The sequence below is a fragment of the Eptatretus burgeri genome, chromosome 2 (genome assembly GCF_056783735.1).
Source record: "Eptatretus burgeri isolate ZD-2024b chromosome 2, Ebu_testis_v1, whole genome shotgun sequence".
Classification (NCBI taxonomy): Eukaryota; Metazoa; Chordata; class Myxini; order Myxiniformes; family Myxinidae; genus Eptatretus; species Eptatretus burgeri.
The window spans coordinates 59,428,985-59,445,436 of record NC_140962.1 but is presented as its reverse complement, the minus strand read 5'-3'; the positions used below and the strand labels follow the sequence as shown (position 1 = coordinate 59,445,436).

Below are 16,452 nucleotides of genomic sequence, written 5' to 3'. Positions count from 1 at the left end.
TTGTGGAGAAGGGGCTAAGCAGAGATGTGAGTAGGCAGAGGAGGGACAAGGCCATAATAGTCAATAAAAAAAAATCTGCAAGGCTACCATTCTGCTTACATTGAGAAAGAAGTAGACCCGGAGACTCAGCTTTCTGATGTAAAATTCAAATGAAATGGAAAATCTTACAATCCAGGGCCGAAAGAACAGATTCACAGGAACCAGGAGCATGAGTATATAATGAGGAAGCAGATTCAATGACACTCTGGATGAAAACATTTTACACCTAAATATGTTGACGAAAGCAGAGGAAAGATTTGGCCCTGTGGAAAATGTTGAGGTTGTGGCTAGATTTGGAGATATACTCTGCAAAGGACATGTTATAGCTCACAGTGAGGCCCCGGAGCTCCAGAGACTGTCCTTCTCCCAGAAGCTTAACACAAAAGTAATTTGGGGGATTTTCCTGCCTGTCAGTCCTTATGGAGAGACAAGGTGGGAATATGGGTCTTTCTTGCACTAAAAGATATTTACATGGAGTTGACCAGTTGCCAAGAGGACAGCTGCTACGACATGACTGCTGAAGGTGTGTGAAGCTATACAGGACAGTATAAGTCATCTGTACACAATAAATTTTGACACAATAGAAGGTGACACAATAGATTTTCCAGTGACGAAACATGCAATTTGGGTCTTCAGTATCAATAACAGGATTTGTCCCAGAACACTACCTTGAACATCAGCCTTTATAAGTACAGATAGATTCAAATTATATCCAAAGCAACCTCCTCCATGGGAGTAAGTAAATAGGAAATCTGATTTCCATTCTTGGAGGGAACTCTTTAACTCATTAGCTGAAAATTTGGAAATCAGGACAGGGTGACGGAATCAAATGCGTGGGAGAAATCTAATGAGAGCCCTGAGTTCTTGCTTAAGATTTAAAGCCTCCATCCACTACTCACATAGTAGATTCAGCATGTCCAAGGTGGAATACCTGAGGCAGAAGTCAAAAGGATGCTCAAATACAGGAAAGTTAAAGAAATGAAGTCTTCAGCTCTGCTGAAATTATCATTTGCAACACTTTGCTAATCCATCCATTGGGACCATACTCTGTGCAGAGCGTTGATGCTGCCTAAGCAGTCTCCTTGGCTATTGGCCACAATCCTGGACATGTCGCCACTCCGACACAGGATACCCACAAGCTGGCACTCATTTTGCTGACCACAGAAGGATGACAGGCAGAGTCAACCCCACCTGGTATCAATTCAACATCCGAGTGGGATTTCAACTCAGGATCCTCGAATCCCAAGCCCACTACACTTTGCTAATGATGGGGAGAAGCTTGACTGCTCTTCAGTTAAGAGGGTCAGTTTTGACACCATTCTTTTCACTTAGGATAATGTTGGTGATTTTCCATGGTGCAGTGAGGTGGCCCTCAGAAAATGAGCAGAGTAAGAGGAGGAGACAAGGCAGATGAAAAGTGTTTGAGTATTCAGGCCAGAAACGGTGTGGAATCATTTGATTTTGATCAAGAATAATGTAGGTCCTAAGATGCTGCCTTGTGGAACCCCAGCCTGAATAGAAAGATTATTATAGGGAAAGGATACATTCAAAGGCCACCAGTTTCTGCTCATAGAAAGAATCAAACAACCACTTGTACATGGGACTCTGAATGGAAAGAAAAATTGGTAATCAAGGCTGGATATCAGACAGTATCAAAGGCTCAAGAGATATCCAGAGGGATTACCCTCACCTCTTACTTATGGTTTGTGGTATCCATCCACTGCTTTGTTAAGGTGCTGTCACACACCTGAGCAAGAGGCTGGATAATTTGGATTGCAAGTGAGCCTGATGTTGAGCACTGACTCTTCATCGGACAGTTACACAATTCGCTTGAGCTGTTTAATGAGACAAGAAGTTACCATCAATAGGAATTTGCCTTTCAGGAGGAGAATGGAAGTCGTTCTCTCGCAATGGCCTCACCACATGCCTCAATGTACCACAGTCGAGATTATGGACAGAAAAGTAAAATGTGGGATGCTATGGAACTGTGAAGAAAATCAATCAGGCCATTATAAAATAAATTCCAGGAGAAGTAATGTTGCTGGAGCAGTAGCTGATGTGATGACGATCACTCTTGACTGGATAGATCAGATTTTAGGCCAGACCAACCAGCTTGACCAAAGTTCCATACAAATCTGCACTTTGGTGTTTGATAATAACTGCCAAAGAGATGCACATTTTACGAACACATATCCATTCAGGTATAGAGGAGCTGAGGAGGAACAGGATAAGTTTGAGGAAAGGTTTGACATGACAAGGTCCAGTAATGAATGGTTTCCTTTTGGGAATACGTAGATTGGAAAATAAGGAACTATGTCCAATCGTTTCGCAAAATGACAACTGCTAGGCCCTTAGGCTCTGTGCAAATGTGAACCAACACCAAGGCAGCAGACATAGCAGCAATTAAAGTCTCCACAGATTAGGAAGAGTGAACAAGGCTAAGAGGGGAGCAGAGTATCAGTGTTTGCCGAGAGAACATCGCATCTGCGGTCATCAGACTTGGGTTGACAGTCGACCACAAAAAGAACCTTATATTTTCACAAAGAGGCACAGTAAGCCTAATGTACTCCTTTGGGTTAGGGGTGACCAGTGATGGGCAGGAGTTGGGGTGAAGGGTTGAATAAAGATACACAGCAACACCACCACCGGTGCAAGAATCAGGCCTGTCAGAATGGAGGAGATAATAACCAGGGAGACATCCGATGAAAGAAATGTTTTTGTGAGACAAAAAATACTTTGGAAAGCTGCAGCAGCCTATTTGGACACATCTATGAACTTAGCACATAGACCTCTGATTTCAGTGCTCCAGATGGTTTGAGGGGGTGGGTGGGGGGGCATGCATATAGAAAGAACACTGGTGGGGTAAAGCAAGCATGGGGTGAGAAGGGACAGAATGTTTTTTGTCATGAGCTGCCCCTCACTGCAGCTCTAATCTCATTTCCATAAGCCCAGATCAGCAATGTGGAATCGAGCATCTCGTTTGAGTGTGAATTATTGCTCGCTGTGTCTGTGGAGTTAGCAATGACTGTATGTGCTCATCGGGAGGTGTGACATGGTTCTGCAATTGAGTCAGGAGTCGGGAGAAGTGTCCGGGGAGGTGAAGGGAAAAAAGGACATGACAAAGAATTGTGTGATAGAAGACAGGTCAGCAGTTTTAGAGTCGGAGCAGTGTTATAGAACCCATGAGTAAAGAACACAAGAGGATTTCCTTTTCCTCTTTCTTGTTAAAGAGAGGTTTTTATTTGTCCTTGTTTGTTTCCTTACATGTGGTGCAGGGCACTGTTGAGTGTTAGTGAGGGTAATCGAAGAGACTAATGTTAGTAAGTATAAATATATAATAGAATAGAGTGTAGAAAGAGTAAAGTAAAAGAAAGGAGAGTCGAGGATGTGGCAGAACGCAGTTTAGAAAGATGAGAATAAAGAGTACCAAATACACAAATGTCTTTTAAAGAAGGGAAAATACAACTTCTGACAGATAAACGGAAAAAAACCCCCAAAAAACAGGACAATTCCAGATGGTATCCTTGTCTTTTAAGGTAGATCGTTTGGAACACAGAGATGTTCAATGTGATGAAACTTTTGCCGATTTGTACCTGATTTTCTCGGACTGTGATTAATTGCAGTTGTAAGTGTTTCGACCCCGGTGTACACTGATGGTTTTTTGAGAACTTTTCCGGTTCAAACAGATTGCCTTTCTTTTAAAATTTCCTGAAGAGTGGAAGTATGTGTGTTTATGCATGCCCACGGTGCACACCTGCTCCACGCGAGTCTCTCTTTCTCTCTCTTTCTCTCTCTTTCTCTCTCTTTCTCTCTCTTTCTCTCTCTTTCTCTCTCTTTCTCTCTCTTTCTCTCTCTTTCTCTCTCTTTCTCTCTCTCTCTTCATCCCATCAAAAAAATAATATAGTCAATTGATCAATCAATCAATGTCTTACATCGCACATTTCAATGAGAAACAAAATCTCAAAATGATTTACAAAGAAGGAAGAGGTAAGAAAAGAAAAATAAATTAATAAAAAGAAACCGTAAAAAGGATGGGACTTTAGGAGAGATTTCAAAACTCTAATCGAAGAGAGTGTGCAAATTTTAAAACGGCATTCAGTTCCGGAGTTGGTGATCATCTCCACTGTTTGATCCTTGTTGTTAGTCCATAGCATTCTTGCAGGGGTGTAAGGTAGGTATGATTAGATCAGAAATGTAAGCAGGAACCAATTTGTTTTTTGGCTTTAAATGTTATCAACAAAATTTTAACATCTATCCATTGGGGTACGAGGAACCTGTGGAGTGTCTTGATCTCCTGATACCATTTGTTCTGTTGATAGAAGACTTTTAGTCGTTGTGTCCGAATATGCACTAAAACAATTTCACACAACATTCTACTGATGTGGGATGTGATGTATGGTGTTAACAACCACTGCTTATGCCGCGTATTATGACTTCGGGTGGTGCCAGCATCATGGAGAGCACACTGTTTGCCGAGCTTGGACTTAATACTGTTTTATTGACATGACAGTCATCTTACCGTGTTGTTTTAGTCTAGTGGCTCTGTCTCTTTTTGTCTTCTTTCCCAATCAATATCCCTCGAGGGTGGAACACGTCATGTTAATTGGATAAAATATGTGAAGTAGCCTTCGAAGAAACCTGAATTATTTATTTCAATTCAGTTTTGTGAGCAGGACTGAGAAAACACAAACCTGCAACGAATATTCAGGCCACTGGTTAGAGAGCAATTGATGAGGTGAGAGATGTAAATGGACCTTCAGGATTTATAATATGGGGATCTTTGTGTTCATCTGTAATTGCCTATGGTTGGGTGCTTGTAACTTGGACGTTATGTAGTTATTATACATCGTCACTGAGTATCCACCAACTAGCAGTGAAATTGGTTCAGTAGTTGAGTGGTACACAGCTCTAGAGTTGCCAGAGTATGTACCATTTGTCAATTTTTCTTTGTTTGTTTTTTGCTTTTGAACTGCTCAGGAAGAAGGAGATGAGAGTGTCTATCACAGCATTGGTGGAGCTTATTTATGAGCCAAACCTGTTCCTGTTCGATTTATATTTCAAGACCCCATCTCTGAGGAGGATCACTTATATTTCTCACAGCAGATCTTCTGCAGTGAACAGAACCATGTTATCTCCTTAATGAGTGAGCAGCATGACATCAAGTATGGACAACACCATATTGTTATGGCTCAAACCAAACAAAAATATCTGGACACTCTCCAGCTATCCAAGAACGCATGTGTTCTTTACGTACACATGGACGCAGGATACAGGAGTGTGTACACAGGCTATCCTGTTTAATCTCCCAAAACCCAGCTTTGCTGCACACCTCAACTCTTTTGTTCTTCTTTTCTCCCATTTGTGGAACTGCCTTCGTAAGGCTGCTCTATCCCATGACCGTAATCCTCCAGTGCTTATAGTTTGCCGTACACCACCATCTAATGTCATCCTCCATCCCGACCAGCAATCTTTTTTTGTATGCAGAGTCAAGGCTCATGGAAGAGAAAGAAAAATGAACGGATCAGGACACAACAGGAAAAAAAGGAACAGTCGTGAAAAGGGGGGGGGCGGACACCAACAGTGGAGTTGAAAGACAAAATAAAGGAAGATTTTCACAAAGGAATCAGTGTGTTGAGGAATGTGGGGCAGGAAAGGACGGATTAGTACTGCAGCATAGCAAACCAATTGTTCGACTTTTCATAAAAGCACCAAAATTGGTACATATGTTGACTAATGTATTCTGAACAATTCTGGATATGGAGCCACTCGAGATTTTGCCTTGGTCAGCTTTGGCGGCCATTTTCCAAAATGGCCACCATTCTACTTTAACAACATGGGATATCTGTCATTGTTATTCTCTTTGTGGGTTTCTCAGAGGTGATAAATACTCCATGTGATGTGCATTTACGAAGGAAAACAATACAAATGTCGTTTGTGTTGATTTATTCTATTTCCAACCATTGTATTGGGGAAAAATTGTCATTTTTATGGGAAAATCCATTTTCGCACACAGCATCAGTAACAGGTTCAGAAGTATTTTGTTGAGGTGGTGGTGGAAGTGGTGGAAGTGGTGTTGTAATTGGTAATATTGGCTACATGTGGCCCATGCTGCAGAACATGACCACGGTCGGATTCAAGTTCGAACCGTAGACACCGACGTCGTCGTCTTGGCGATGATGGTAGCCCAGGCACTACCATGCGTGGATGAACTCTGGATTGCTTTGGGACGGGCAAGAACTACCGCTACATCCCTGCCCATGAAATAGCTGCCTCCCTCGGTCCACAGAAGGCACGTGCCCTCCCTGTGTCCCATGCCATGACCGGATGTGACATGGTATCAACATTCGTGGGGCATGGGAAGAAATCTACCTGGGCCACATGGAACTCGTTTCCAGAACTGACAGATTCTCTTGTGACTGACCACCACACCAGTCAACATCCAGGATGACACAATGCACTGCATTGAAAGGTTTGTGGTGCTCCTCTATGACCACACCAGTCCATATACGGACGTCAACGAGGCCAGAAAGAAACTCTTCGCCAAGAGGAACTCTGTCCAGCGCATCCCACCTACCTACGATGCTTTGGAACAGCATGTGAAGAGATCAGTCTTCCAGGGTGGCTATGTCTGGGGGCAGGTCTTGGTCCCTCAACCCGTGCTTCCATCACCAACAAGCTGGGGCTGGTGGCAAACAGAGGATGGGTCCTACAAACTGCTCTAGACCACACTCCCTGCGGCTTCAAAAAGCTGCTTCGAGCTGGTGTGGTGCGGCTGCAAAAAAGGCTGTAGAAACAGCTGCAAATGCAAGAAGGCTAATCTGCAATGCACTGGACTGTGTGCTTCTGAAGGAGAATGCCAGTAGACAGACGCAGTAGACACAGACTGAGATATCGGCCGAGCTTAGAATGTGCAAATGCAAAGTTGCATTGCTTGTAAAAGTGTTGACTTCTTGATCCAGAGCCAGTACACTTGAGCTCAGAAACTCATATTGTACTAGACTGATGTATGCGTGTACCATGTGTCCTGGTAGAATGGTAGTAGACAGTAAACCATAGCTGCTTCAAAGTGAAGTGTGCAATAATTTGACTACATTTTCTGAGTTTGTCATTATCACGATTATCAGTTCCCTTTTCAAAATAGAGTAAAGTATGGAATCTATACTGCAATTTTTGACTCTTGTTCTCCAGGCAATAATGGGTACTTTTCAGCGAAAAGTTTCAGGAGAGCAGCAATTTACAAATCAAATAATGGCTTTTTTACCAAAAATACTGGCTCATAATATTTGAATACGCCTTTTCATGGTCAATTTACTGAATTTTACACTTTCCTTATATCTACCACCAATACAATAAGAAAATAAGAGCATATAGCTGATTTCGCAAAAGTAGAATGGCGGCCATTTTGGAAAATGGTCGCCGAAGCTGACCAAGGCACAATCTCGGGTGGCTCCATATCTAGAATTGTTCGGAATACATTATTCTACATGTGTACCAATGTTGGTGCTTTTATGCAAATTTTAACAATTGATCTGAAATATCAGACTACGCTGCAGGACTACATGGGGTGGACTACATGCATGAGACACATGGAGTGGACTTCTACCTCCATTGACCCGAGCTCCCCCAACCATTTTTTTGCATATTACTGACTATGACATGCCTATATATATATATATATATATATATATATATATATATATATATATATATATATATATATATATATATATATATATATATATATATATATATATATATATATATATATATATATCTCTCTCTCTCTCTCTCTCTCTCTCTCTCTCTCTCTCTCTCTCTCTCTCTCTCTCTCTCTCTCTCTCTCTCTCTCTCTCTCTCTCTCTCTCTCTCTCTGTCCCATCCTCTCTCTCTCTCTCTCTCTCTCTCTCTCTCTCTCTCTCTCTCTCTCTCTCTCTCTCTCTCTCTCTCTCTCTCTCTCTCTCTCTCTCTCTCTCTCTCTCTCTCTCTCTCTCTCTCTCTCTCTCTCTCTCTCTCTCTCTCTCTCTCTCTCTCTCTCTCTCTCTCTCTCTCTCTCTCTCTCTTGATCTCTCTCTCCCTCTCGATCCCTCTCACCTGTTGCCCCACTACCTCACTGTCTGTGTGTCACCATTTTGCGTTCTATCGCTCGCTTTTCCATGAGCCTAGATTTTTGTATACCGCAAGTTGTTTACATTTTCAGCCCTTACTCCCATGTCAGTTCATTTTTCTTGGAGACAGCAAGATGTGGCTTTTAAATTGATGAAGTGAAAGCAAAAGTTAAATTTTTGAGGCAGGATTATTAAAGCTACTGGTACTTATATTCTTCAATTGACATCATAATAAACTAGAAAGAGCAATTAAAGATTGCATACCTTCGCCTGGACTTGTTTTTGTGTGGTTTTATAGTGTGTATTTTATAGACGTACTCACATACTAATTGTACACACTTTAAATACGTACTCACATTCTAATTGTACACACTTTAAATATGTACTTGCATTCTAATTGTCCATACATTATACATGCACTCACATTCTAATTGTACAAACCTTAAATATGTACTCACATTCTAATTGTCCATACCTTATACATGTACTCGCATTCTAATTGTACATACTTTATACACGTACTCACATTCTAATTGTACACACTTTAAATGTGTACTCACATTCTAATTGTCCATACTTTATACATGTAATCGCATTCTAATTGTACACACTTCAAATATGTACTCAGATTCTAATTGTCCATACCTTATACATGTACTCGCATTCTAATTGTACATACTTTATACACGTACTCACATTCTAATTGTACACACTTTAAATGTGTACTCACATTCTAATTGTCCATACTTTATACATGTAATCGCATTCTAATTGTACACACTTCAAATATGTACTCAGATTCTAATTGTCCATACATTATACATGTACTCACATTCTAATTGTCCATAGTTTATACATGTACTCACATTCTAATTGTCCATACTTTATACATGTACTCACATTCTAATTGTCCATACTTTATACATGTACTCACATTCTAATTGTCCATACTTTAAATATATGTACTCACATTCTAATTGTCCATCATTTATACATGTAATCGCATTCTAATTGTCCATACTTTATACACGTACTCACATTCTAATTGTACACACTTTAAATATGTACTCACATTCTAATTGTCCATACTTTATACATGTACTCGCATTTTAATTATCCATACATAAAACATGCACTCACATTCTAATTGTACATACTTTATACACGTACTCACATTCTAATTGCACATACTTTATACACGCACTCACATTCTAATTGTATATAGTTTATAGACGTACTCACATTCTAATTGTACAAACTTTATACACGTACTCACATTCTAATTGCACATACTTTATACACGCACTCACATTCCAATTATACATACTTTATACATATACTCACGCTATCATTGTACATACTTTATACATGTACTCACATTCTAATTGTACATACTTTCTACATGTACTCACATTCCAATTATACATACTTTATACACGTACTCACATTCTAATTGTACATACTTTATACACGTACTCACATTCTAATTAAACATACTTTATACACGTACAAACATTCTAATTGGACATACTTTGTACATGTACTTGCATTCTAATTGTAATACTTTAAACATGTACTCACATTCCAATTGTACATACTTTATACATGTACTCAAATTCTAATTGTACATACTTTATGCATGTACTCACATTCTAATTGTACATACTTTAAACATGTACTCACATTCCAATTGTACATACTTTATACATGTACTCACATTCTAATTGTACATACTTTATGCATGTACTCACATTCTAATTATACATACTTTTTACACGTCCTAACATTCCAATTGTACATACTTTATACATGTACTCACATTCTAATTGTACATACTTTATACACATTCTCACATTCCAATTTTACATACTTTATACATGTACTCACATTCTAATTGAACATACTTTATTCATGTACTCACATTCTAATTGAACATACATTATACACGTCCTAACATTCTAATTACACATACTTGATACACGTCCTAACATTCTAATTGTACATACTTTATACATGTACTCACATTCTAATTGTACATACTTTTTACACGTTCTCACATTCCAATTATACATACTTTATACATGTACTCACATTCTAATTATACATACTTTAAACACGTACTCACATTCTAATTGAACATACATTATACACGTCCTAACATTCTAATTACACATACTTGATACACGTCCTAACATTCTAATTGTACATACTTTATACATGTACTCACATTCTAATTGTACATACTTTTTACACGTTCTCACATTCCAATTATACATACTTTATACATGTACTCACATTCTAATTATACATACTTTAAACACGTACTCACATTCTAATTGAACATACTTTATTCATGTACTCACATTCTAATTGAACATACTTTATACACGTCCTAACATTCTAATTGTACAAACCTTAAATATGTCCTAACATTCTAATTGTACATACTTTATACATGTACTCACATTCTAATTGTACATATTTTATACACGTCCTAACATTCTAATTATATATACTTTTTACACGTTCTCACATTCCAATTATACATACTTTATACATGTACTCACATTCTAATTATACATACTTTAAACACATACTCACATTCTAATTGAACATACTTTATACATGTACTCACATTCTAATTGTACATACTTTCTACATGTACTCACATTCTAATTGTACATACTTTATACATATACTCACATTCTAATTGTTCATACTTTATACATGTACTCACATTCTAATTGTACATACTTTATACATGTACTCACATTCTCATTATACATACTTTATACACTTTCTCACATTCCAATGATACATACTTTATACATGTACTCACATTATAATTGTACATACTTTATACATGTTCTCACATTCTCATTCTACATACTTTATACACTTTCTCACATTCCAATGATACATACTTTATACATGTACTCACATTATAATTGTACATACTTTATACATGTACTCACATTCTAATTGCACATACTTTATTCACGTTCTCACATTCCAATTATACATACTTTATACATGTACTCACATTCTAATTGTACATACTTTATTCATGTACTCACTCACATTCTAATTGTACATACTTTATACATTAACTCACATTCTAAATGCACATACTTTACACATGCACTCACATTCTAATTGTACATACTTTATAGACGTACTCACGCTCTCATTGTACATACTTTACACATGTACTGACATTCCAATTGTACATACTCTATACACATACTGACATTCTAATTGTACATACTTTATACACGTACTCACATTCCAATTATACATATTTTATACATGTACTCACATTCTAATTGTACATACTTTGCACACGTTCTCACATTCCAATTATACATACTTTATACATGTACTCACATTCTAATTGTACCTACTTTATTCACGTACTCACTCACATTCTAATTGTACATACTTTATACATTTACTCACATTCTAATTGCACATACTTTACACATGCACTCACATTCTAATTGTACATACTTTATTGATGTACTCACGCTCTCATTGTACATACTTTATGCATGTACTCACATTCTAATTGTACATACTTTATACACGTACTCACATTCCAATTGTACATACTTTATACATGTACTCACATTCTAATTGTACATACTTTATGCATGTACTCACATTCTAATTATACATACTTTTTACACGTCCTAACATTCCAATTGTACATACTTTATACATGTACTCACATTCTAATTGTACATACTTTATACACATTCTCACATTCCAATTTTACATACTTTATACATGTACTCACATTCTAATTGAACATACTTTATTCATGTACTCACATTCTAATTGAACATACATTATACACGTCCTAACATTCTAATTACACATACTTGATACACGTCCTAACATTCTAATTGTACATACTTTATACATGTACTCACATTCTAATTGTACATACTTTTTACACGTTCTCACATTCCAATTATACATACTTTATACATGTACTCACATTCTAATTATACATACTTTAAACACGTACTCACATTCTAATTGAACATACATTATACACGTCCTAACATTCTAATTACACATACTTGATACACGTCCTAACATTCTAATTGTACATACTTTATACATGTACTCACATTCTAATTGTACATACTTTTTACACGTTCTCACATTCCAATTATACATACTTTATACATGTACTCACATTCTAATTATACATACTTTAAACACGTACTCACATTCTAATTGAACATACTTTATTCATGTACTCACATTCTAATTGAACATACTTTATACACGTCCTAACATTCTAATTGTACAAACCTTAAATATGTCCTAACATTCTAATTGTACATACTTTATACATTTACTCACATTCTAATTGCACATACTTTACACATGCACTCACATTCTAATTGTACATACTTTATTGATGTACTCACGCTCTCATTGTACATACTTTACACATGAACTCACATTCCAATTGTACATACTTTATACACGTACTCACATTCTAATTGTACATACTTTATACACGTACTCACATTCTAATTGTACATACTTTATACACATACTCACATTCTAATTGTACATACTTTATGCATGTACTCACATTCCAATTGTACATACTTTATACATGTACTCGCATTCTAATTATACATACTTTATACATGTACTCACATTATAATTGAACGTACTTTATGCATTCACTCACATTCCAATTGTACATACTTTATACACGTACTCACATTCTAATTGTACATACTTTATACACGTACTCACATTCTAATTGTACATACTTTATACACGTACTCACATTCTAATTGTACATAGTTTATACACGTACTCACATTCTAATTGTACATACTTTTTACATGTACTCACATTCCAATTGTACATACTTTATACATGTACTCACATTCTAATTGTACATACTTTATATATGTACTCACATTATAATTGGACATACTTTATGCATGTATTCACATTCCAATTGTACATACTTTATACATGTACTCACATTATATTTGGACATACTTTATCCATGTACTCACATTCTAAATGTACATACTTTATAGATGTACTCACATTCTAATTGTACATACTTTATACACGTACTCACATTCTAATTGTACATACTTTATACACGTACTCACATTCTAATTGTACATACTTTATACATGTACTCTCATTATATTTGGACATACTTTATCCATGTACTCACATTCTAAATGTAAATACTTTATAGATGTACTCACATTCTAATTGCACATACTTTTTAGATGTACTTTGTTGAAAAAAGATAACGTTTTCTATTGGCTTTCACTGGGTAGCATCTGTGGCCTACTTTCGCTGTGTGGACAAACAAACATTCTGTGTGGACAAGTAAACAAACAAACACACAAACACAAACGGACCCAAATGCAATACCCTCTCCTCTGGTGAGGGTAAAGAGTCCCATGTTTGAAGAATAAATTCAACTTAAACATGATGGAATGAAACTTCACAATTCCCACCATTTTTCAGACATGTTTAGTGTTTACTCATGCAAATATTTGATGTCATTTTTGTATTCATGTGAAGTTGTCAAGGAAGGGTATTTGGATATCATTGTGAATATAATCTTTTGTGTCTTGACAGGATGGTGGCACCACCAGAAACTCGATGCCGCATCACAGGCCTGAGCCCAAGTACTGATTATGAGGTATGTGTTCTGGTTATTTATCAAGATCCTTTTGATTCTCCACTTCCATCGACACGCCTCCTGGGTTGTTCGAGCTTCACGACGAGCGATGGGGGAGGTTCAGACTCTCCCCGCTGCTCTTCATCCTCATCCTCAGTCGCTGTAGCAACAGGAATGCCAGGACAGTTACTTGGTGGTACAATGATCATCATCATCGGTGGCATAATCGTTGCATGTCTGCTCGTTTTCACTGTCATAATGGTCATTGGTTACAAGGCGTGTGCAACAAATGGCAATCATGGAAAAGATGTTGAGCGTACCAGGTATGCACAGGCCTCCGAGGGGTCTAACATAGCACAACATAACAACAGCAATAACAATGGTGGTGCTGGACCTCCAATTCCTCCACCTCCACATCCGCCACACGATGCCTACAGTGCTGTTGTCAAGGAGTTGGACCAGCTCGTTGAAGCAACAGCCCTTGATTCTCCAAGCCACAATAAGAGTGAAAGTGACAACATTGGTTCAAATTTGCCAGTGACCCCTGTGGCACTATCACCAAGCCCACTCTGCTTAACCAGTAGGCAAGGGACAGCCTCAGATCTGGAGGGGAAAGATCGCTTTGAACTTTTCTTACAACAAAACAGCTTTTCTGCACCATCTGGTGGAGAAAGCGGCCATTGTAATGGGATGGACACAGTGCCATTTGCTTGGCCTTCTACTCTGGCTGGGAAACGAAGCCTGTCATTCGATGGGGGGAGATTTTTTAGCGGACCACAAGTACCAGCGGTCACTGCTAAGCACGGAGCGTGGACAAGACGAAGCTTTTCCATCAACAGAATGTTCGGAAATGAGCAAGATGGAGGTCTCGCCAACAGAAAAGCCTTCTTCTCCAGTTCAGACTGGATCCTCGAGAGCACTGTATAGAAAGACGTGGGATGATCTCTGTTTTCATTACCATCCTCTGTGTTGGGCAGGCAATTCGGAGAGCATGTCGGCTGTTTGTTCAACGTCTGTATGACATGAATTGTGTGCCATGACTAACATTGTCCTGTTTGAGTCACCAATGACCTCAAGCCTTCAATCAAGCCAGTAGCGATACAGACTGTTCAAGGTGAAATAAGAGGCAAACAAAGGAAAGTGTTTGATAAACAAATGCATAAACAAGATTAAATTATCCTTGTCTTTGCAATTTTTTTTTTAATAGACCCAAGGCCCCAAGCTCAGCCTAATTTGGGCCCAATGCCACACATTACCACTTCCATAAGATGCATAAACTCAGATGCTGAAAGTAACGCCATATTTTCCCGCTGGCATTCCTGAAAGGTTTCGCACCTGTCGCTGTCGTGGATAATCCGTCATCATTCGCAGCAGGACCCCAAGCTGTAGCAAACTGTTAGGGCAATATCATGTGCGTCCTCCTTTAATGTTGCTGTTGAACAGCAGCAGGGGTGAACCTTTCCTTAAAGCAGTCTTTGCTATCACTACAATTTTTTTTACCATCATATCAGGCTTTTCACTGAGTTTGACGAAGGGGAAGGGGGAGGCGTCGGAATGACTTGTCCGTGAAACTTCATCTCTCGTAGTAATTGACTTTGAGAATTTGCTTTATGAAATAAACTTCCACGGGCTGCGTCCTCGTTGACAGCATTTCAACATCTTTGGTTTGAAGAAGGAACATTTTGAAAATAAATTCAAGACTAATTTATTTATTTATTTACTATTTCACTGCCTATCTGCATTTGTGCATAAGCATGTGTATTATCAGCTTCACAAGTGAGAAAATAAAAGACATTTAGGTTTTGTTGGCCGGGCATACGTCGAGGTGATGAAGTCTGAAGGGTCTGGCATCGTCTGTAACAGACGGTGAATGTACAGTGCTTGTTTCTACCAGTTTTTGATACTCTGTCATTTGACGATTTAATCGACACCATCATCACCCGAAATTGGTAGTTATGGTGTCGAGCTCACCATACTTGTAAGACTATCTGAACAATGTAAATATGTTGGTGCATTAATTGTGTACTGCTATGGAAATAATATGGATGTCAGTCCTGGTGCAAATTCTACATTCAAGGTAATGAGTAAAGTGTGAAGCGAACGTTTGCGGGGTTGTCTGTTTTGTTTGGCATTGTCATGCCTTCCAAAAACATTGTTTGCTTCAGCTTTCAACCATTCCTCTTGAGGGTGTCAAGTAAATGAGTTTCAAATGTGTAAGTAAACGTCAGATGATCTCCTGTGTACCTTCCTTTTCTTCTCTCAGAATATCCTTTTTTTTCTGGCCGTTTTCAGTGATTAAATATGCAAGAGTGCTCAATATTGTGTATTTGTAATGAGGCCTTCAGAGGAGGTGTTTATTTTTTTTCAAGGTCACCAAGTTCTTTGTACCTAATTGAGCTGAACCACTATTGCATTACTTCAACTGCCAATGGTGAGATAATCAGTGGGGAAGTGAAGATTCCAGAAGCTGAAACCATGATTATTAAGCACCTGTCTCAAAACCGACGACTCGTCAGCTTGTACATGAGGCGAGGTGATGCGGGAAGATCCCACGCCAATGTGTGGTTCTCCCTGACATGGAAACTCGGTTGCAATGCACACTGTCCTTGCGTGGTTCCGTTC

General features: G+C 38.3%; 1 protein-coding gene across 4 annotated transcripts in view; it reads left to right on the top strand.

Moving 5' to 3' along the window:
* Positions 1–16,147, top strand: part of LOC147032137 (leucine-rich repeat and fibronectin type III domain-containing protein 1-like) — a 337,112-nt gene extending 320,965 nt beyond the window's left edge. For all 4 annotated transcript variants that reach the window (XM_085869481.1, XM_085869482.1, XM_085869484.1 and 1 more), the window contains one exon: positions 13,788–16,147. In XM_085869481.1, coding sequence (XP_085725607.1) covers positions 13,788–14,757 — 970 coding nt within the window. In that variant the 3' untranslated portion in view covers positions 14,758–16,147. The remainder of the gene's footprint in view (positions 1–13,787) is intronic.
* Positions 16,148–16,452: the final 305 nt, after the last annotated feature.